The 23,982-nt window shown below is 40.2% G+C and overlaps 1 protein-coding gene across 1 annotated transcript; it reads left to right on the top strand.

The window, feature by feature from the left end:
- Nucleotides 1-433: 433 nt before the first annotated feature.
- On the top strand, nucleotides 434-23,982 carry FAM168B (family with sequence similarity 168 member B). The gene is made up of 7 exons (XM_054074955.1): nucleotides 434-550; nucleotides 7,319-7,399; nucleotides 10,983-11,066; nucleotides 14,933-15,075; nucleotides 15,943-16,120; nucleotides 17,427-17,556; nucleotides 18,869-23,982. Exons 2-6 carry the CDS (start codon nucleotides 7,330-7,332, stop codon nucleotides 17,537-17,539), a joined length of 588 nt encoding a protein of 195 aa, XP_053930930.1. The 5' UTR covers nucleotides 434-550; nucleotides 7,319-7,329; the 3' UTR covers nucleotides 17,540-17,556; nucleotides 18,869-23,982.

Here is a 23,982-nt window from a genome sequence, read left to right as displayed (position 1 = left end):
CTGAGCTTGAGCTGGGATTGAGTTTGGGCTTGGTCTGGGGCTGAGGTTGAGCTGGGGCTGGATCTGAGCTTGAGGTCGGGCTGGGCCTGGGTCTGAGCTTGACCTGGGTCTAGGGCTAAGCTTCAGCTTCACTTGGGTCTGCGCTTGACCGGGGTCTGCATCTGAGCTTGAGCTGGGCCTGGGTGCTGGGCTGGGCTAAGCTGGAGCTGGTGCTGGGGCTTAGCTTGATCTTTGATGTGGGGCTGGGTCTGAGCTTAAGCTTTGATCTGGGACTGGGGCTGAGTTTGAACCGGGCCTGGGCTCGGGCCTGGCCTGGGTGCTGGGCCTGCCCTGGATGCTCGGCCTGCCCTGGCACTCGCGCCGCCCTTTGCAGCTCTCGCGATGCCTCATGGCGGGGGGGAGGGGGGGAAGGGTGTGAAGGGGGGAGACGCGACTTCCGGTCACGCGCGCGGCGGAAGTGACGCCCCGCGGTGCGCAGCGAGCGGAGCGCCGGGCGCGGAGCAGCCGCGGCCCCGACCCCGCCCCGCGCAGCAGCCGCCAGCGCCGCCCGGTGAGTGCGGCCCGGCCCGGGCCCCGCAGCGCCCGGAGCGCGGCCAGAGCGGGCCACGGCGGGGACGGAGGCCTGGAGCGGCTCCCGTGCGGGGCGGGCTGAGGGGGTGGGGGTTGTTCAGCCTGGAAGAGAGAAGGCTCCGGGGAGACCTCAGAGCAGCTTCCAGCGCTGAAAGGGGCTCCGGGAGAGCTGGGGAGGGGGTTTTACAAGGGCATGGGTTGAGGAGGGATGGCGTTAAATTGGAAGGGGAGGATTTAGATTAGACGTTAGGGAAAAATTCTTCACGCTGAGGGTGGGGAGGCCCTGGCCCAGGTTGCCCAGGGAAGCTGTGGCTGCCCCATCCCTGGAGGTGTTTAAGGCCAGGCTGGATGGGCCTTGGGCAGCCTGATCCAGTGGGGGGTGTCCCTGCCCGTAGCAGGGGGGTGGAACTGGACAGATGTTGTTCAGCCTAGAGAAGAGAAGGCTCTGGGGAAACTCTTAGAGTAACTTCCAGTACTGAAAGGGGCTCCAGGAAAGCTGGGGAGGGGCTCTTGATCAGGGAGTGCAGGGATAGGATGAGGAAGAATGTTTTTAACCTGAAGGAGGGGAGATTGAGATGAGATGAGATCTTGGGGAAGAAATGTTTTCCTGTGGTGGTGGGGAAGGTTGCCCAAGGAAGCTGTGGCTGCCCCATCTCTGGAGGTGTTGAAGGCCAGGATTAATGGGGATTGGAGCCCCCTGATCCAGTGGGAGGTGTTCCCTGCCCATGGCAAGGGGGTTGGAACTGGATGGATATCAAGTTCCCTTCCAACCCAAACCATTCTGTAATTCACAGAAATCCATGAATTTGGGGTAGCCAGTTGGGTTTCACCTCAACAGCATCAGTGAGATTCTCTGTGTGGCTCCATGTTGTCCTGTCACCTTTGAACCAGGGAGCTGGGAACAGAAATAACGTCTCAGTCGTCTGTAGCTTCTAGGGAGAGTTGGGAGACAAAAAGGAAAAAGGCCTGGTGCAAACCATACTTTCAGAGCTTTTCTTCAACATCTGGAGCCAAACCATAAACACCAGCCAAAGAACGGAATCTGTGCACAGAGGAATGTAAAAGTTGGGTTTTCAGTGTGGGGAAGTGTACAGCTCTCTGCGTGAGGAGGGCCTAGTTAATTTATTCTTCAGTATTCAGTAGTCGTGTGCATGTTACCTGATTTGACCAGACTTTCTGTCTGCTCTAAAGTGATTTTACTGTAAAATGTGTAACTGTTAGTACCATGAAAATTCCATGCTGCTATAAGCCATGCTTTCCAACCTGCATGTCTGTGGTGGTAATTACAGACTTTAACTTTCAAGTTAGAAAGCAGGAGAAATTAGGAGACTTTTTGAGATTCTGCCTTAATTTGAAAGTTGTGACAGCTTCATCTTGTTTCAAAATGGAACAAGGAATAAACTGAAAATGGACTTAATGAAGAGGCTTTGTAGGGTGAAAATTTAGGACGAAGCAGAGCTTCAGGATTTAACAAAAACATTGTGAATGACTCCTTCATGAAGTGAAGTTTTATTTTTCCAATGTGATTTTTTTTATTTCTCCTAGTTGATTAACTTTCCCTAAATTTGGCAGTAAACAGGCTGGTGACGCTTTTCCCATGAGGAACTGATGATTTTGCTGCACTGCTCCACTTCTTGGAAATAAGAACGTATACAGTCTCAAAGTTATGCAGGAGATGCAAGAATTGCAGCTGATAACTTTTATCCCCTTATGTGGTAGCAACAACAGAAATTGTAGGCTTTGAGAAATGCCGGGCTGTTTGTTTGAGCTTTCCATAGGTAGTGTTGTTTTTTGAAGAAAAAAGGTTTTGTTAATATTCTGGTCAGGGAGGTGAAGAACAGAGCGGTGCCACTAATGTACAAATGAAGTTAGTTTACGAGCAGGCTCTTAGTATTAAATTTTGATATAGGTTTTCTTTTTGTCAACAACATACAGAACTAATTCTGTTTAGTGTAGATCATATTGTCTCTGTCCTTACTGGTAGTGGGGACAAGTAGTGCGGGTGTTAATGTGTGTGTATTTCAACACAAAACCCCCATAATGACAAACCACATGTAGAACAGGCTTAGAGGTGAGAATTGTTTTCATTAGAAAGTATTAAAAAGCATGAACTGCTCTATTCCTTTGTAGTCTTAAAATAATAAAAAGTAAGGGGTCTCATTCTTTTATGACAAAACCAGCTTGTAACTGAAGCAGGGGAGGAAGACTTGCACATGAATGGTGGTTCCAGCTTTGTATTTTACTTTACGTATCAACCTTCGGCAAAGCTGTTAACTGTCCTTTTCCAGGCTGTGGCTCTGCACACTCAGTCTGTTCTGCCACTATCCAGTCCTGCTTCCTTCCTTGCGTTGGAACTGGTGCTGTCTTAGCCATGTGGTGATGTCTCAGCTCTCTCAAGCTGGTAGGAAGAAAACACAGCAACGCCCTGCCCCCAAAACTCTGGCAGAATTCTGCCTGAATTCTGACTTAACTGACGTAACATAGTGAGAGGTGAGTGTGCCTGTGCTGTCCCGGTGCAGGGAGTGGGATTGCTGGCCAGAAGCATGGCAGTCCTGTGTAATAATTGATTCTAGCTGGCTTCGGTCATGGACTACCATAAGCCTGTGCCCTGTTTCCAGCTTGCTTCCCAGTAGAACTCCAGTGACCTTTTCTGAGGCCTTGGACGAATGGAAGAAGTACGTGCTACCTGCATATACCAGTGCAGCATGGGATGTGTCTGGTTTTGGACTTCATGAAGTGCTGAATGCCTGCTGATATAAATCCCTTTTTTTAGTGGAATTGTGACAAAAGTCCCCGTTATCCAGGCTAGGTTTGCATCAAAGGACCTGTTGTGGTGGCTGAAGTTTTAACAGAATGTAAGGCAGCTAAGACTTTAATTGTTGTCAGTTATTTGAACACCTGAAGCATCCTCAACTTGTTTCTGTGTTACTTAGCAGAGAAAAAGACTTTTTTTACATTATGAACTACCAGGCATTTAGGAACTGTATTTTACTTCTATTAAACTTTGACTGGAAATGAAATGAGTGAAATGTAGAATGTTACTAAGATGGTTATTAACTCGATTAAGAAATGGTATGTGACTGGAAACCAGGGCATTTGTACGGTTTTATTGTAAACAGCATTCTAAAAGTATTTCAGGATGGATAGATGGTAAATACTATAATGATTTACTGTGAGTCTGCTCTGGTTCTAAAACGAAAAGCGTTAGTGGACCACAGTAGCAGGCTTCAGGCAAGGCACTTGGAGAATCTTCCTATCTCTTATGATGGAATTGTCAAAGAAAGGAGCACAAAATGCGTTCAGCGGATCTTGTTCAGATAGCGTTTCTGCACAGCCTTAAAAATGAACAGTAAGAAAATGTGTCTCTTACAAAGGAATGTGCAGTCTCTTTTACAGGATTTGCATTGATCTGTGGGTTTTTGTATATTTCTGTGTGAAGCGATTTCTAAAAGCAGAATTTCCTAGAAACGCGCTTATTCCGAGTGTAGCTAGAAAAGCTATGTGCAAATCCATATGTGATTGGAAGTGCTAGAACTTCAGCATTAGTAGTGATTGGCCTTTGTGCTCAGCTTTCTGACACATGGGTTTAAGAGGAGGATGATTGTCCCGGTATCTGTACCAGGATGATATTTAAGAGGCTTGATCAAAACTGGGTTTGATTGTTTGGCTTTAGCAAGAGTGAAAGGTGAAGCTTTTGCGCTTCCCAAGCATGCTTGCATGATCTTTAATTGGAGCATCCAGTATGATTACCTTCATTCCAGCTGAAAGGATTAGTTAACTGTAATTTGTATACAGTTGACTCTGTACAATTTATATACAGATGATGGACAGTAGGTGCTTATTTACATATACATTAACATGAGAATGCTTTGGAGGGGATGCCAACAGAAGGGTTTAAAGCTGTTGTTCTCTGGACTCGCTTTATACCATTTTCCCTAGTGTTTGATGTGGAGTTTTAGCATTACAGGGAAAGTGGACTGCGAGGTTCCGTATTTCAATATAACAGATGCCTTTCCAAGTAAAATTACGGTACGAGTGGGATGATTGCAGCCACTGGGTAATACTGTGTAATTATACTCACACATGTTGGGACCTTCAGAGAAGACCTGAAAATAATTATTTTTAATTAGGAGTGATCTGAAGTTTTGTCTGCACTACAAAAACTGTAAGCAATTTTGTAGGCTGGTAGATCTCTACTTGCTTCTCAGGGGTGAAAGCAGGAGCAGTGAAAGTACATACCTGTTCAGCCAAAGCTGAATTAATACGTGTGTGTGTACGTTTATGTACATCTGGGAATTTCAGAGTGTGGATGCATTTGAAGTGGCAGCTGACATCGTTTCCAGTAAGAGCCAGGTTGCAGGCTCTCCGTGCTGTAGGGTTTTTTCACCATTACTTAAGTTGAATTCCTTTCTCAGTCTGCACTTCCTTTGAGATTAAGTCTGATGAGTTGTCTGACCTTTTCTGTGTGTTTTCTGTACCTTTTCAGCTTTGTATGGCTCCTAAGTCATCCTCCAGAATATATGTCCTTATGTTCCTCTGCAGTTGCTGACTTCTTGTAGTTCGGGATTTTTTTATATTTTACACAGATATTTACAGAATGCTTTGGCTTGTTTTCCAATCCTGTCTGTCTGTCTTGTTAGCGGATCTTTCCTCCTAATTCCTGTAGAGGCTGCAAGGAGGAGCAGCATATTTGTAGGTACTGAAGCACTGGTACTGAAACAAAGCTTGAACCTCTTATGGGTTTTGTAAGTTTAGAGACAAGATGTGACAAAATCAACATTGAAAGAGTAGCAGAGATGCAAATGAGGAAGAAATGCAGGGAGATATTAAGGGAACAGACTGGAGGTTTTCAAGTAAATGAGGGTCCTTATTTAGGAAGGAGGATACGCAGAAGAAAGCATGGGAGAAAAGAACAGGCTTGCTATGGTGAAATGCAAAATATACCTGTTGGTTATGGCTTAGCAGAGAACTCCAGCCTCTAGAACTCCACGGGGCTTCAGTGGAAAATTATGCTGTATAGTTGAAGACGACTAGTTTGCTGTAGAACATTTCCAAAGAGATTTGTGTCAGACTGCTTTTTGATGTTGGTCAGGTGATTAAAACATGCTGCTCTGGGGAACTTTCTTTATACTAAGTAATGTAAATGGCAGGGTGTTTGGCTTTTAGTTCATTCTTAATGGATTCTGTTGTCTTGATATGTAATCAAGTATGAAGCTCGGAAAAATAGAAGCAATTCTTTTTAAGTTGGTATTATTCTTAAGTGTGTGTAGGAAGTCCAAGAAGCTGGTGAATCCTGTAATTCTCTTACCTCGAGTTCGAGTGTTTTGTGAAACCTGATGATAAACTTTCTGACAGCACTTACTTTCTGTTGTCTAGTTCTGCACAAATGTGTACTGAGTGCAGCTAAAACTTTTGGCACAGAGCTGGTTTTAGTGTTACTTTAAAAAGCAAACTCTTTGTTTTATACAGTCACTTAACATAGGTTTATCAGTGCAGCTATACTGATAAACTCAGATTCCTGCCATAATGTATTCTGTAACTAAAGCATTGCACGTGTAATTATGATTTTTTTCTTGCTTCATAAACTTCCTTTACAAAATTCTATTAAGCTGCTTAATACTCTGTTCATCTAAGTAAGGCAGCATCTTGAGATGCAGGAGAGGAAGGGACTCAAGTATCAGATATTAACAGTCAATAATGAAGTCTGGTTCCGTAGTGTGCTCTCTTGGCATGCTATTAGTAGTGAAAAATCAGCACTTGTAGGAAGAGAGGTGGTAAATCTATAAATAAATGCAGAAAATCAGATAATTAAAGACACTAGCGTTAAAATAGGGGGATTTTTTCCTAAAATATTAGAGAAGTTGTTGTGAAGAGTATTCTTGTAAGAGGTCTGTGGTGGGCTTGCTGGTAAGCTGTGATGCAGGATTTTATACTCCTTGAAGTACCTAAATGTACTAAAAAAAATTGAGAAGCATCTTCAATGCTATTTTTGTTTTTCCTGGTTGTTTACCTGCAAGATCATTTTTAAGACTGGAGGTTGGTTTGTTCCTGCCAGCAGTGCTAGCTGTAGGTGCCTTTTTGGTGTGTGAATCCACAATTTGGAAATGACTGGCCCCAGCTGTCGCAGGCTCTGAAGAACCTAGCAAAAGATAGCCAACCAACCAAATGTGAGCTGGCTGGTTAATACAGAAAGTCTTCTGTCACTTGCCTGGGTTGTTAATGGTTGAAAAATTTAGTGCTGGTAAAGGACTGGAATCCTGGGCTGGAAATGCCAGTAGTAATGGGCCATAAGAATTTGCATCCTTTGCCTAGGTGTTTCAGGAAAGAACACAGAACTAAGCTTAATGGGTGGCAGATAGACAAGAAGTGGTTGATAGATGACATAGAGGGAGAAGTCCAATGCATAGAAGCTGCTTCCGAGCATTATGGATGTGTGTGCTATGCAGGAACTCTTAGGGATGGAAATATTTGAAAAGTGTGCTCTGCAACAAGGAATGTTTCATTCCGGAGACGTTCTCTAGCTGATTGAGGGTTGTGATGCTTCCAAACTTACTTCTACAGTGACTCACTCTTGCTTGTAGCTGCAGTTTTAATATTGATGAGGAGTGGAATTGCTGGTTTTCCCTCTGCTCCTTTTTCTTCTGATACACTTTCCCCCATTTCTAGTTCCATTTTTATTGCTGAGATTTAATGCTTTCCCTATAGTTGATTAAGTACCTATTTTCTTTTCTTTTTTCCCCTGACTCAGTTACTGAAATCATGAATCCTGTATATAGCCCTGGATCTTCTGGGGTTCCCTATGCAAATGCCAAAGGAATCGGTTATCCAGGTAAGCAACTGTTTTCGATGAGTTTCAGTTACACTGATCTTTGTTTGCAATCAAGAAGAAATAGTCCCTTATGGATGGCTTATGGTAATCTGTTTTGGGAGTGGGGTGGAGGGGTGTTAAATTTAAAAAGTGACATTTCAAGAGTGATGTCAGTTGTTCTGTTATATTTCTAACTTCAGCATCTCTTCCAAAGCAGCTTATTTTAGGAGCTCTAATAATTATGCCCTGCAAGAAGAGGAGTCAGTCTATTTTTGCTGCTAGTTGGCTGGCGCTGTTAACCTTTCTATCATCTAGTTCTTGTTTGTGCTATCTGTGTTATGGCTGCCCAAAGCATAGCATCAAAGGTAGGACCAAGGAAGTGGCCAAAAAAATGTTTTTAAAACAGAAATTGGATGTATTTGATGCTTTCTCTCCTACTCATTTGGCTTTCAAGTTTCTGACCAGCTTTTTTTCGCCCCTAATCTCCTGATGTGTGTGAGCAGGCTTTGTTTCTGATGCCCCATAGTTCTGAGGTTGGATAAGACAGTAATTGGATGCGAACGCAACTTTCCAAGAAGGCCAAAGAGAAGGGCTGTGTGCCTCTCTGACGCATTTCAAGCAGTATGTCTTGGTGCGGTCTTTTTTGTCTCTCCTGTTTTTTGGGGTAAGGGAGTCACTCCATCCTGGGAGAGGCTGGACAATCTTTCAGCTCCGATTTTAATGTATCGTAACCAATTAAACTTTTGCAGCTTTTACAGGGCGGCTGTTCTCTAATTTTTAGTCGGTTTTGCTGGTTGGGAGCTGGAAAACATTCTGTGCCATTACTGCTGATGTTCATTGTAGTCGTACTGTATTTTTCACTGGCATTTACAGGTTTTAAGTTTGTTTTACAGGTTAGGTAGCATACTGGAATTCCCCTTGTTCGCTTTTCTGTGTTCCTTCTTCTGAATGCTGGTGCATAAAAGAATTTTTTTTACTGTTCGCTTGATTGTCTCTAAAACCTTTTCATTTTTATTTTTGCTTTTCAAGTACTTCTTAATTTTTTCCTTGAACTAGTGTACATTGCTTGATTTCTACAGTATTTATGAGGGGGAAAACAATCTGTGTTGCAATATTTTTAAATCTGTTGAGTGACTGAAACGGTGCAGTAATAAATGGTAAAGCAGGTGCTGTGTAACCATATGTCCCAAAGGATGGTTTTATTCTCTGTAACTGTCTTAGTTTTATGAGCTACTGTAATTTTATAATAAGGCAATCAGCAGTGGTTCACTAATTAATATCAGTAACAGTACAATTGTTTTTATAATTGTTTCATAATAGATTGCTTTTTCAAGACTTTCTTTTACTTAGATAAAGTGTATTATGAATTATTTAAATATAACTTTGTGTTTTTATCTTTATTCATTTTCTGAACACAGATTTATGTTAACCAGGGTTTCATTTGTGCTTATAACCATTTAAACATTGCATTGAAATTCTTGTTTGTACTAATTTAAGTGGTACATTAATTTACTTGGGAAGATAAACTATTGTGGATTCATAAATAGCAGCTTAAACAACATTACAACTTCTGATCTTTTATTCTACTGTTACACTACATGTTGAATTATGTAAGTGCTGTATTTAGCCAGTCTCCTCTTAGTTGTAAATTAGCATAACTAAAATATATGGAATTGAAGTAGAATTGTTGTAGAAGTGCCTTAAATGTCATGCTACAAGTTGATCATTCAAAATTCTTCCTTACAGCAGTGAAGTCCTTGAGTTTACACCACCCTGACCCTTAAATTCAGCTTAGTAAGGTGTACAGAACTATACTTTTACGGATAACTTGCTGAGCCACCTGCTGCAGGCTTGAAGATTGTGGGAGAAATATGAAACACGCTATGTAAAATGAAAAGTAGACTTGCACTTTAGGGTTTTTTTAAAGCCCTGTTGCATCACTGTCTTACTTCTTTGCCTCTCCGAAATTAAAAGCTACAGATTCTTCTTTTGGAACCACTGAATTTACATGGGTTACGTGGCAATAGAGAGCAATGAACATGCTGATAGGTGGAATGTATCGTTTAGAGGCCCTGTTTCTAAAGCTGTTGCATATTTAGTAGCTGTTTATATTATACTACTGCTTTTGGGGGCGGTTGGATGGGTTTACAGTAATAAGGAGTCAATATGAAGACATTCTCACATGGATGAAAGTTCTGTGTAGAAGTTAGAACTGCTTGTCGACTGTTTTTCGCAGGCAACTTGTTTCCAGAGCAGCTCAGAGTGCTCTGTTATAATAAACCGTGAAGAAAGAGGAGAGGACTGAAAACATATACAACTTAAATAATGTTGCAGCTGTGTGGGCAGTTTGAGGCAGGTGTAAAGCTCTACTAAAGCTATTCACTAATAGCTTATGAATTTGAAATCTTAAGAGCTGCTTACACGTTGTTAAAATGAGTTGGATATGTTATTTTTACCTTTGATTTTAAAGCCTAATGTTTTTCTTAGTCTTACCCATGCTGACCACCTGATAGTAGTGCCGAGTGTGTATCACTTGATACGTTTACAGAGTGGTTTACAAAACCAGGTTAGAATATATAGCCATGAGCTAAGGAATTTTTATTGTTAGGAGTGATTGCAAAGGATTCTGGGATTCACAGCAAAATAGAAACCACTGAAATTTGAACAGCAGTTTAAAACTAGCAACCTTAAGCCTGACAATGAATATGCAAATACCAGCTGCCTTTTATCTGGAGAATTTGAAGTCTTTAGATGATGGTAACAAAATGTGGTAGTAACTATGTCTTTCTAAATACTCAGTTTTATAGTTTGGAATAATGTAAATTAGTCCCTGGAAAAAATAATAGCTGTGATTGATTCAGCACTTTCACTTATTACGATGTAAACAAACTTAGTATCTTTCAAGTAACTGTAGCTTTTGCTAATGCTGGTTTTTGCTCTGTGTTGGAGGCCGGTATATCATAAAGTTCAGCCTTAGTGGTTCTTGTACTCTGGTGTAGAAGTGTTTGCCTATCACTTTGTCTGTACCTCAGTGAATAACTTTTCACTGTTAACTGTCACAGTACATGGCTGAAACTGGTGAGCTTGTTTGATACCCAGGTGTAATAACAAATTTATGTCAAATGCAACAAGTGTTTTGGACTGCTTAAGGTTGCTTTGTATTCTTTACTTGTGCTATCTCCAATATGGGCACTCAGAGTCGGGCTGACTTCAAGGGACTGATTTCTGTGGAAAAGTCTCTTCAGATAAATATTTTATGTACATCGAGTTTTACAGCTCTGGGAGGAGGGAGTTTGAATAGTTGCACAAAAATTTGTTGTCCAACTAACTTGGGAGCTGCTTGGACAGCTTTGCAATTCACTGAAACAGGGATTTAAGGGAGTATGGCACTTGTGACTCCTTAGCTGTTCCCTTCATTTAGCATTCAGCTATTCAGGTGGTTTGGGAGAAGAGGAGCCCAGTGTTTTATTTGGAGAGGAGTGATTGAAGGCCATCTGTTAGCTCATCTCGGTTAAAAGATGTACAGCGCGAATCTTTGAGAGTAAAGTCTAGTTAGACTGTGCATTCATTCTGCAAAATAACTTTGATGTGTTCTTCCTTCTAGCTGGCTTCCCAATGGGCTATGCAGCAGCTGCTCCTGCCTATTCCCCTAATATGTATCCTGGAGCAAATCCTACCTTCCAAACAGGTATGTGTAATGGGTTTGTCAAAGCAGTACCCTGAAGTTTGGAAGTTGTTAGAACAAAGAAAGGAAAAGCTGTAGGGGCCTACAATAACACTAATACTGTGGGAGAAGTTTTACATTGCTTTGAATATGACTCATAAGGAATCATCTGATAAATTAAAGTGCATATAATCTTCTCTACAGTCATACTGCTTACACCGTCAGAGAAAAGAAAAGCTAAGTTTTTAGCTATTCTTTATGTGTTTCAGACTGATACTTCAGGGTTGCATTGCTTTTCCCTTCACTGCTTCCTTCTTGATTCTGCTTGCTTTGCATCCTACTGGTTGTTTCCAGATTCCTGTTTTATCTTCTATCTATTGTCTTCAAAGTTTTTCTCTTTCATGCTTTTCTTAAATGATATATCTATCCAAGTTCCACTTGCTGCCTTCTTTCTGCCCTGAAAATGGTCCTGCATGAACTAATTGTCTAGAAAGCCTGGTTGCTGAGGAAAAATGTTTTTATGGATTTAGGTAACTATACTTGTGCGCTTGTCATTTAAGAGGAAAGGGAATGTGTTGAGCCTAGGAAAAAGGAGATGGAAAAACAGACACAAGAGAAACCAGAGCACCCACCTGAGTTGTTTTATGTAATTCTGCTTTCAGTAGTAGATACGATGATTATGATGTGCTAATGCTTGAAACAAACCAGAAACTGGTGGCATTTCATTTCCACTTACTCCAAGAACGTAGATCTGATAGAATGGTATTCTGCCTGTTGGTGTTTTGCATGGTGAGGAATTCCTTGCACTGCTTTATTGACGTAGATCTTCAGGAACTCTTTCACTTGCGGGTATTATGCCAGTGTCTCAGAAATACACATGGCACACAACCAGACTTGTCCCTGACTGTCCTTCTGTACCTTACAGGGATAGGAAAGGACACTGCTTGAAACTCAGAAGCTTACATTGTGGAAACCTGCTTGCAATATTGCAGTTCAATGTTTGGGATATGTGGCATTTCATTAACCACTGGGAGACTTTTAATAGGGTGTGGTAGCAATTACCGAGATAAGAGAGATAAGTAATCTAAAATGTATGCCTGCAAAACGTGTTAGAAGTGTGTAGCTTCCTGCTTAGAGGCATGGCAAGAGCAGAACTGATTTTGGCTTGTCTTCGGTCTTGAAGGTAGGGAAAGGGGTGGATGTTATAAGTTCCAGTAATTAAAAAACATTCTCTCCTTTGGATATTGTGTTGCCTCTGTGCACATATCATATCTAGGGGTACTAGCACGCATTTACAGCGGGTTGCTGAAGTACTTTGAGAGTGATTCTCAAGGGAGAGGCATTCCCATGGAGAGGATAACTCGCAATGTGGGAATCAGAACCCTATGTGAACATTTATTATCAACTTATATTACTAATAGGCCATTTGCTTTCGTGGTTGAGATTCCCTTAATGATGTGTCTCTGCCTTCTGTGCTCCGTTGTGCCTATCGTCAGAATTCCTGCATCTGTGCTGAGCAGCACCTGTAAACTTTGACCCTAGGAACAGATAACTGGAAGATAGTTTCAGTCCTGCTACTGCCTGTAGTTTGCAAATCCCTCTGGAGGAAGATGAAGATAAGCTGCGGGTAATCAATTTACCAAATCATGAGACTGGTGTTTTGATCCAATTAATTGTTTTTTTCCTCCATGTCAGTTATGTTATAATAATTCATGGTTTCTGAGGAAGGTTCTTGCCTTGTTAGACTTAATGGTGTTATAAGATTAATCTTGGAACATCTCTCATGCTGTATAAAAAGTTAGAGGTAGAGATTTTTCACTTTTATTAGAAAAAGGAAAAAAGACGTATAGAAGTCATATACCATCTTTGGATGTCAATCTTTTTTTAAAGCTAGTGCTATTAAAGTCTTTATTGCTGCTGAATAGAAAGTAAGCTTTTATTTCAGAACTAAGAGTAGCTTTAATTTGTAGCTACTCTTTAAACTATGAACTCAAGTTCAGAATGTCCAGATCTTCTTGTTCAGGCAGACAACAACTTGAAGTACTTTGTCCTAATGCCTGGCATTTTTTATATATTTTTTTTAACTTTTCTGATATAACTCCTTGCTTGTAGAAGTTGGTTGACTTTTTTTTAAAATTCACATGACGCAGCAGTATTTGAGTGTGCCGTGCCACTGCTGTTCAGAACCTTTTTACGTGTATCTTCCATAAATTTCCATGGTTTTGAATAACCATGTGGTTTACTTTTAAGGTCTTTAAGGAAGAAAAAAATTACATGGAGAGGCAGAATACCTCTTGTACAGATGTACCGCCTTGCAAGAATGGAGGTTAAATGGCCTGCGCAGCTCTACCAATGCGTTTTTAGAATGAGTGAGGACATAATTGTAGTTCAGTGGTGATGATTCTTGGTCAGCATTTTGTAGCTGATTTTTTCAAAACAAATAGCTGCCCATACTAGAGACTGAAGTTACTTCATAAGCACACTCTATTCTTCGAATGCTTAGGATCTCTACAAACGAGAGTAGAGACTAAATGCTGTGGTAGCTTTCTTTAGAATCTCTAAAGGTGATAAATTCTGTCTAAAAAAAAGAAAGGAAGAAACTCATGGTAAACCTGATTCTTTGTTAACACAACAGTTTTCAGTTTGAAAGGTGGAATGAAATTGGAAAGAAACTCAGACTTCTGTAAAAGGAATGCAGGTCATGTCTCATGATGATGGTTTTTCACAACAAATGCCTGTGTTCTTTCTGCTGTATGGCTTCAGATCTGTTCTCTGTATTGAAGTTGGAACATTCTAGACAGTTTAAGTTGACCTAATCTCTATTCTGATAGTCTCATTTTTTTCTGCAGTTTCCAAGTGCTTTTTCTTCCTTGCATTGCCCTACAGCTAGTTTGCATACTTCCAAACTAGGAATCATGTACGTGGATGTTGCGTCTCCTGATGTGGTGGAGCTGCATGAGACCCTAGATCTTTTCAAGACCTTCTTCTGTTATCCTGCTATTTGTCTGACGAGGGCTGGAGAGGCTATGGAAGAGCTGTCTTTAGGCTGGATCTGTCTGGGCTATTGCTTCTTAGCCCTGTAAAAATTGAACAGTTCCCACCGGACTGATTTTGAGGCTCTTGTAATAGAAATGCAAAATTCTTTCCGATTAAAGGTATAAAAATAATCCTTAAGTGATAATTAAGGGTGTATCTGTGTATGTAATGCACAAAAAGGAGATTTAAAGATATTGAAGTGCCTTTGAAGTCTTAATTTGCAGTTGCAAGGATATAGCCTTTCATACTTATTTTAGCCAGGTCAGAAAATGCCAGAAAAGATATATGAATAAATGCAATTTAAAATGGAGGTTGCAGATTGGGTCCCTCTATTCTGTGAAAATCCATCTTGAGCTCTTTGCATGATTCTGACTTTTGAAATTGTTATTCTTGTGCTGTGTCATCATCTACCGAAGGTAACTGCAGGTTAGCAAACTTACTACATTTTGCCAGTACAGTGTGGGCTGCATTGAGAACTGGGCTGATGCTAACACGTACCAAATCCTCTTATGCTGGAACTCTGCCTGATATGCCGAATCCAAGTACTCAGAATTATTACTATGAAAATTCAAGTCTACTTTTTATTGCATATCCATAGATTTGATAAACAAGTTGTGCGAAAATGCTGTTAACTTTTTGTGCTTATTTGACATGGTCAGGTATTATTTTCAGGCTTATATCGCTATTATGTAAATGATAGAACTTGTGCTTAAATATTGAGACTAGCCTTCTAAGTACTCGAATGAAGATTAAGGAATTTGGAAATTTAAGAAAATTGTTACCTGTGACTTCTAGAAAGCAGTTTACTGCTGCTTTTTTTTCACATTTTTAATGCAGATTTACCTTTGTTTCAGGTTATACACCAGGCACCCCGTATAAAGTATCTTGTTCACCCACTAGTGGTGCAGTGCCACCATATTCTTCATCACCGAATCCCTACCAGACTGCTGTGTACCCAGTTCGAAGTGCCTATCCACAGCAGAACCCGTATGCACAGGTGAATGCAGAACCCTAAAAAACTGTCTGTTTGCATACCATTTTGTTTACCTTGTAATGTTTTCTTCAACTCTGAACTTCATATCGCATTTATTTCTTCATGGACAGAATTTTTAGCTGCCTGCAGTAAGAATTCTTAATACAGTGATTTATAGAGTTTCTATGTGTGCACTTTTGCATTCTCAGTAGTTTTGAAAATGCATGCTGGATGCTATAGCTACCGTGTTCTGATTTCTTTTTGTCAAAAACTATCATAAACTTGCATTAAGTTTTTTTATCTCTGTGATTCAGGGAGTTACCAAGTCTCATACTCTGCAAACTGTTGAAAACTATTAGAAAGGATAGAATTAAGACTTCAGTAAACGTGGCATTTTGGGGAGAAGTTGGCCCTCTGTTTGCATACAGGAAACTTGCCTGGCACGTACACAGTAGTGGAAGGGAATTAAGATTGTAACAAGATTTATCCAATATGCTTAGAGTTTTGGATTTGTCAAAAACCTTTGGTTCTTTAAAAGCAGCTGAATAAAAGGTTGTGAAAGAAAGTACTTCTGTCATGGATTAATATATGAAAAGGTACGAAACGAATGAATGACAAAGAGCCCTTATTGTTAAAGGTGCAGTCAGTGCTGGAGTTTTACAAAGGTCCCTGCTTTTGCGTGTTATCCTAAATGCCTTATAAAGGGGCCAAATGTTAAGAAGTTTGCCAGCGAAACATGATTGGAACGGTTGAAAAGAATGTGTTTGCTTCTGCACTGTAAATACATTTCATCTTTAGGATAACGCTTTTATTTTATGGTACGTTCATGAAAGAAGGCATCGTTTATCTTCCCCACCAGAGTTACTTCATTTACTTTTTTTCCTCTAACAGCAAGGCACTTACTACACACAGCCTTTATATGCAGCACCACCCCACGTAATTCACCACACCACAGTTGTGCAGCCCAACGGCATGCCAGCAACCATGTATCCTGCTCCAATTCCGCCACCAAGAGGAAACGGTGTGACTATGGGGATGGTGGCTGGGACTACTATGGCAATGTCAGCAGGTACGTGAACTTACAACTTTTAGGCTTTCTTAGCAAAGCTCTGCTTTCAGGTTGAGCTGCATTATAAAAATGTGATGCCAGAGGTGTGCTTGGTGGAATCGTAAAATTGTTTAATTTAGAAGGGACTTCTGCTGATCATCTAGCCCAGTGTCTTCAAAGTGAATCCAGCTAGATCAGGTTGTGTTTGTTCAGTGGTGTTTTGATCATCTCTGAGGATGGAGATGCTGCATCCTCTTTTCAGATATTAGTATCATGGTAAAATAGTTCTTTATAGATATATGGAATTTCACATATCTTGCATCATTTGTTTCTCATTGGTGTCAAGAGTCTGACTTCCTTGTCTGAATACATTTCTCTATGCCTAGCTGAAAGCAGCAGCCTCTTAATTCTGAGGGAGATGTAATGTTGTCAGCCCACCCTCATATAGCTGACCTTTTTATGTTGAGATGCAACATTTTATCAGTTCACATTACCTACAAGTCTTCTTTGTCACAGACAGTATTTGGGGATGTTTCCTTCCTAATGCCACACCCTTTTAGTGGTAGTGTTTTGGGGAAAACGCTGTTTAACTGATACCTAAACTCCTGTGAGTGTTTACTGAGGAGGTGTCATGCTTTGTTACTCGGTGGGTGTTCCCTCAGAAAGAAATGTTCACATTCACTCAAAGGACGCTCAGTTCAGTAATCTAAAATATGCAAGCCGTGAGCCTAGTTTCAAATTCTGGTTTTGTCTTGTCAAATTTATCACTTAATATGAGGAATCTGAAAACTAGGGATGCTATGTGTTATGAACTGAGCTAACATTAGGGTTTCATACGTGGCAAGCTTAGCCCAGTTGCGTTTTACTGTTTCTACAACATGCTGTAGAGTAAGTCTGTTGAGATCCTGCTATCTCAGCCTGTTTGTTTCTGAAGCCCCTTACTTCATCAAAACCTATCTGTAATAATGCAAATAAGAACTAATTTATTCTGATTTATCAGTCAAGTCATCTGTACCATCAAATTTTATTATGGCGTGGGAAAAAGTTTTGCAGTGAATAATGCTTATGTTGCAGGGTTTCTGCTAGAGCTATTTTTGAGTAATGAGTGTGTGCATTGGACTAAACAGTGAAGTGATCATCTTGCATACATGTTTGAAGGAAGATTGGGACTGGAGTGCAAAATAAAACTGGTAATTTGAAATGAGCAGATGAGCCAAGCTGTGATTGTTTTGAAAATTAACTTTTTTTTTTCCCTCCCCCCTTTTTATTTCTGTACTGGAATTTTTGCTTACTTAAAAAAAAAAAAAATATGTTCTCTTCATCCTAGGTACTTTGTTGACAACTCATTCCCCAACTCCAGTAGCTCCTCATCCAGTTACGATGCCCACATATCGGGCTCCAGGAACACCAACCTATAGTTATGTGCCCCCGCAGTGGTGATCATCCTGGCAGTCAGTGTAAGTTACCAATTTGGATTAAATGCAATTAAAATCTCTTGCAAATGACAGCAATGTGGGTTCTTTTTGGGAGATTTTTCAGAAGGTAAGCAGGCTGGGGTACCTCTGCAGTATAACTGAGTAAGACTACATGAAAATTATTGCTTCCATGCTAGCTGTTCCTTGCAGTGGAGAAGAGCCTAGTGGGACTTCTGCAGTGCTATGCATCTTCAGAAACTGAGAAACATTTTTGCAGCTCATGATTGTTGAATATGAAAGAATGAGCCTTCAGTTTCCCTCATTAAAATACATCTGGAACTAAATGTGTTTGACATTTTGGATTCATTGATAATTGTTGAATTTGGCTGTCCTACGATTCATGGGTGAAGCAATGTGTGTAACTTCGTAGGGTTTTTTTTGATTGGCTAAGTATGTAGGCAAGGTGAGCATTTTGCCTTGCTCTGGGGGTGAATCTTTCTCACAAGCTGCTGAAACAAATACACAACCTTGAGTTAATTTTATATATTCACTGTTGCAGGTAAGTCTCAGTTCATACTTCTTTCAGTCCGCATAGAAAGATCATTTCTAGTGTGGATTGAAATTAGATCACGGATTTTGAGAAAAGGAGTTTAATTTTGAGATGTGCTATCAGATGGGGGGGCGTAATGTGCTCCACACTGACACAAAGGCTGATGGATTTGGGATCCTCTATTTTAGCATGTGCATTGAGAACACCATTTGAAATAAGGGCTTGTCAGGCCGACTGACCTAGAAGTTTCCACTCTCAGTCCATTTGGTTTATGACAAAGTTAACTTTGTTCAAACTTTCTCTGGGTTTCTGTTTCAGCAGTCTAGTCCAGAGTTCTGTGGTTACAGGTGACTGTGTTCCTTTAACACAACAACTGTTTCTCATTTTGCTGTGATGCTATATATCAGCCTGCAGATCTGAAATGTTTCACATAGAATATTTCATCCAGGAGAGTCGTAGTACATGAGTATAAAAAGTGAGAGTTTTGCTGTGACTAAACTCATGACTGCTGGTAGTTAAATTTAGCCTAACATACCTTTTCAATATTGCACTTAAGACAAAATTACTAGTGATGACGGAAAGCTGGAATGGACAGGACAGGAGAAAAGCTATGTAGTGGAGCCTAGGTTAAGAATTGGTTGACTGGATAAGTGCTAGGGTAGCATTACATGATACTCAGCATCTATCGTGTTGATTGTGTGTGCGTATTGATGTGGTGCATGCAAAGTTAGAATGTTGTGCCTCACTCCAACAGTATTTATCATAATTGAGAATATTTCCTACTTTTTCATCCTATTAATGTAGGTTTGAAGATGGGAGATATGCAATCAAGAAATTGAGGTTTAAAAGTTGGTGCTGAAGCCCTCATGCCTCCAACCAGGACTTTTCTTCTGAATGCTTTCAACACTTGGCTAAACACTACTAATTCCTGATCACTGAAGATTTTCCAGTGCTGCATATCTTACATCTTGGAACTCCAGCAGTTAGTCTTAAAGCAAATCCTGTTTTGTGGACTGTCTTGCAATTTTTTAGCTAATTATAATGATAAAAAGGGAGTATAAATTTATTCTGATCCATATCTAGTTGAATGCATGTTAAAACACAAAAAACAAAGCTTGCTCAATCTACCTGCAGTGACTGATGCAAAATCATCATATGCAAATCCAAAGGAACCGAAAAGTATTTTACAACTTGTATCACTAATGCACTGTTGTAATGTATGCAGGGTCTTAAAAGGTAGACTCATGAAACTGAGTTTCTTTATAGAATACCATAATATACATTAGATAAGTGCTTCAGCCTTTTTCAGGTTGATGAAGTTGCCGGTTTAAAAAGGGGCATATTTTTATTTAAGTGATGTATTCTTTTCAAATTCAACTACTAAATTGGAGCGACTGGAAAATGAGTCAGGCAAGCTGTAGAAATCCCGCACACAATTAGTTTACTTCATACCTTTCCATTTTCATTGTATGGATTCAGTGTTAAACAGATGTTGTTAAGGATCAGAATGAAATGACAAAGGTAATGCTGTGTGTGCCAGTAGGTAAAGCAAACTGCCTTGAGGCAAAACTGGCTCTTAGGAATAGTAGGAGTTGGCATCACCTGCGTAGTGAATTGCGTGTCCTGGGGAGATTTATATCCAGTCCTATCTTTCATACGATGCAAGACGTGTCAAAGTGAGACTGCCACACAGACTGATAGAAAAACACTTTCTTTTAGTTCTCAGTTCAGGAAATCCGTGCTGTTTTTCCTAAGGAATGTTGTAGTCCGTTGAAAATGTATGTGCAGTTGATCCAGCTTCCTTCGCTGAAACTTAGAAGTGTTAGGGCTTTCTACAACAAACAGGAGGACTTCAGCTGCATGTTATTCTGAGGAAAGCTTGTGTGCCTGATGAGTATGTTAAAGGGGAACAAATATTTTAAAATGACAATTTCCTTCTTAGCTACTTGTAGTATGGTCTACAGACATGCTGCATTCGGCTGCCAGAATATAGAGGTTTCAAAGAGCTGTCCTTTCCTTTTTTTCCTAAAAATATTTGTAACCAAAGTAGGAATCATTTGTTGGTTACAGCATTTTGACGTGTGTACTTAGGGTTTTTCCTTTTTTTACTTCCTAACTTGTACTCAGAAGCATGTAAAATAAGACTGACTGCAGATCAGCATTTCATTGCAACGCCTCACTTCTGGTATTCTTTCTTGCAACTTCGATTTTTAAGCAGTACCTCAGAGCAAATGCTGTGGCGAGAAAGGGCTAACCTTAGACCCCATTTGTACACCAAAATTGTTACAGGGGAGATTTAAAATTTTTTAATTTGAATATTGCACGTAAAATCAAGTTTTTCCTTAAACTCGCTCAACTTACGATTCCAGAAAGATGCAAATTTTTTTGATACATTTTGCCTATAATAAATTATGCAGTAAATGGTTATAAAATGTTGTTCCCTTTTAAGTGTTTACACAGAGGTATATCAGGCTGTATCGTTCTTGTAGGTGAATTTCCATTCAGAAATAATTTCCTTTTTTTAAGTTGTGTATCTAGTTACGCTTTGTTTTGGGGTGTTCTGCTCCTATGCAGTTTTGGCAGCTACTTTGGGGTAGCATCAGTGCCGACGTAGTGCTGCTGCTCCAGTACTCTGCCCTGGTGGGAGGCTTACGTACCTTCATAACTCGATGGTCGGAGCCTTCAGTAACTTTATTTTTTACAGTAAGCACTCTCTGTATTTTGTACTTCCTTTTTTTTTGTTTGTTTAATAAAATTTAGGTTTATTTTGCATGAATCACTGTCAGTGGACGGCCCCCTTATTTCTAATGTCTTGAACGTAACGATGTTGTTGGAAGAAGTACTTTAAAACTTACTCATGAGCACTTAACTGCAGCTTAGGGATTTCCATAGCTATTTATATGGAGCAGAAAATTACCCCAGACAAACTCTTTAAATTTGTACTGCATCGTTCAAGTCTGTTTAACAATTCCATTTGTATAGTAGATTTGCAGCTTTGATTAGTGAGGTGTGCCGGAGAGTAGAGTGAACATTAATAGAGGCTGTTTGTCCGGTTTAGCTAGTACAGAGTGACATCTTGCTGTCTTAGCATCATATTAACACGGAGCTGAGGTATCAGACAGTGCTGTACTGGGGAGAAGCTGTAAAGAACAAGCTGAAAGCTTTGCTGTCTCCTGGCTCATCACCCAATAAATTAAAGCTTTGAAGATATAGGAGAGAACTTTCACGAATGCTGCAATAGGTAGATAGCTAAGGAATGAATTTAACTTCCTATATATTTGCTTTAACTTCAAATTCCCAAATATCGCCTTGGAATTGGTCTGTGTATAATATTCCGTGACGTTTAGGCAGTCTCACTTACTTGAGCACTTTTTTTTTCTAAGTTGCATTATGGGATTCATCCATGAGGGGGAAACTGTACCTTTTAAAAAAGGTACTGCACCTTCCAGTTGGGATCGATTCTAATCTGCTGGGAGGGTGGAGAGCATCTCCGGTAGTTGATATGGAAAGTAACCAAAAGCACAGTGCAGGGGGACGGGGGGAATACATGTATATATAACTATCTTAATGGTATTTTGTTGCAAATAGTAGAAAGCATGGATATAAAACTGCAGCGGGGGAAACTGTACATCATTCAATAGGCGTTTACACAGTGAGGGTCTTACGAAACATTCTCTCCTGCTTTTTGTATAACATTCCCTATTTAGAATTCCTTTATAAATAAATACGCAGTATGTGTTTGCACTAGAGCTCCTCAGCAAATGAAAAGAGCTAGTGCAGTAGAGACATTTCAGATCAAGCTTCTCTAAAAAAAAAAAAAGACAAAAAAACAAACAAAAAAAACTTTTATGGCAGCTTTATATGATTAAAAAAAAAGTACTACTTTAAACCTGGAACTGAAAATAACTGTTGCAGCAATAACAAAGAGAAGTCCAAGAAAGTTGTGGGGTTGTTTTTTTTTTTTTCTTAAATTCAAATTTCAGGTGTTGAGTTTAGATAAAGTATTTTTTAAAAACTGAGATATTCCCTATGTCAGTAACAACCAATGGAAATGTCTGTTAAATGTAGCAGCAGTGAAAGAAAAATGGCTAATAATTGGCACCTAAAATGCATAGCCCTAGTCAGTGGTGTGGTGGTTATTAACAAAACACTAGGAAGGAAAGCAGAGAACCTACTATTAGATCTTGCTTATGCTTGTTGTAACCAGCTGATTCAAGTTTCTGGGAGACATGCAGGAATGCTGTTCAAAAAAGCTTCTTTTTGAGCATACTGTGCAAGTTAAATGCTTAGATGCAGTGGTAGATGAGAAGAAGTCCTTATTTTAGTTGAAGTCCTTCCTTGTATTCTTCATCCACTAAAAAAAAAACCCTAAACAAAGCACCACCACCTGTAAGTACCACCATGTCTTAGTGTTGTTTGAGAATAGTTCATGGTACAGAGTTGTATACCAGGGTACTTGGATTGATGCTCTTTATGGAGCGTCCTGGCCTCACTGCTGCTTGGGTACTTAAGGTGTCTGAGCAAGGGATGGTCAGAATTGATTTGGAATCACTCCCCAGTGCTGAAGCACAGTATTATACACCATTCGTTTGGGTTCTGAACGTATTTTTGCTTGAGTAGGTAAGCACAGTGATCCGATGCTGCCACTTAACTCTAGGCTTAAACTTATGCCAGCAAGTAGTAAATACCATGTATGTGAAACCTCTCATCTGAGAAACGTGAGCGGTAGTGATGCTTCAGCTGGAACTTGTGGGAAAGAGGACAAATGCTGTGGTTGTTGAATGGTAATCTGCAGTCGCCCAGGATGTGGTTTGTGCTACTGTAGGTAAGAAATGGGCCTGGTCCAAGTCCAGCCTTCTCCAGGAGGTATCACTGGCCAGCCTTGCCTTGTGCAGAAGGTCCCAAGCAATCCATTAATGCCCATGTTCTAAAACCATAAAGATTTAAGCTCATTCAGATTGTTCTCATTAATAAGCGTCAGCTTTCTAATCTTGTATTTTATCAGTTCCAAGCTTCCTGCAGGGGCCCTCAGATTTGACAAGGTAGAATGCCGACTGCAGCAAAGTTAGGATAGTTTTGTGCATCAGACCTCGCCAAGAATCCTGTTTGTTCTGAGATCTCCTCTGAAGTAGCGAGGGCTCTTTGAGCAGGCTGTCTTCTCTTTGGGTGTGGAGAGGCAGTGGGATGGGTTTGGAGAGGGACGAGGAGCAGTGCTTGTCTGGGGACAAGGAAATGTTTCCTTGTGTGGGCTGAACATAACACTGAAACATCTGAATTCCACAGGTCGTAAGGGTCCATTTGTGATTTGGAAAAAATTCTAAACCATTTATGGGCTGTGAAGTTTCAACATCAAGAAAGTGAACATGACTTTTCTGAACTGTTGTGACTTTTGGGCACTTAGCAGGCAAACTGGGAAAGCTTTTTTTAGCTGGCTGCTGTACAGACTTGTTTTAAGTAGAATGGATTTGTTAGTGGTTTTTTTTTATTGTAATGCTATTATTGGCTGCCCTCATGTCTAAGATTTGAAAAAGTGAGTGCATGCAATGGAAGTACAAGAGGCCCCAGTAATAGTTCTTCATGTTCGTTATGAAATAGATGCAGGTTTCCTTTTTATGACTTTTTTTAAAACTGTCTTACGAACAGTTGTATTGGTACTTTTTTTAAGTTTAGGTCAATGTTGTCTTCCAGAATAAGTTTTAAGGCATCACTCACTCCTGCATTGAACTATCGCATCAACACAAAGAGTGGAGACTCCATTCTGAGCCAGTTCAATTGTGAAAATTCATACTTTTTTATTTTTTATGCAATTCAATGAGTAGATGAGCTCAGATTTAAATTCTTAAAAGCACGTTTATTGTAACAAGAATTGTTATGTATTAATACTTCAGTTTTCAATAAAGATTGACTTGTGTTGCTTA

Source organism: Cuculus canorus, chromosome 9, assembly GCF_017976375.1.
Source record: "Cuculus canorus isolate bCucCan1 chromosome 9, bCucCan1.pri, whole genome shotgun sequence".
NCBI classification, from domain to species: Eukaryota; Metazoa; Chordata; class Aves; order Cuculiformes; family Cuculidae; genus Cuculus; species Cuculus canorus.
This window is presented reverse-complemented; position numbering and strand designations above follow the sequence as displayed.

What these genes read in the sequence shown, in the direction of transcription:
- FAM168B (XM_054074955.1), top strand. Translation starts at nt 7,330, where the DNA reads ATGAATCCTGTATATAGCCCTGGATCTTCTGGGGTTCCCTATGCAAAT. An exon ending in AAATCCTACCTTCCAAACAG is followed by an intron (nt 11,067 to 14,932) that starts GTATGTGTAATG and finishes CCTTTGTTTCAG; the next exon opens with GTTATACACCAGGCACCCCG. An exon ending in TACTATGGCAATGTCAGCAG is followed by an intron (nt 16,121 to 17,426) that starts GTACGTGAACTT and finishes TCTTCATCCTAG; the next exon opens with GTACTTTGTTGACAACTCAT.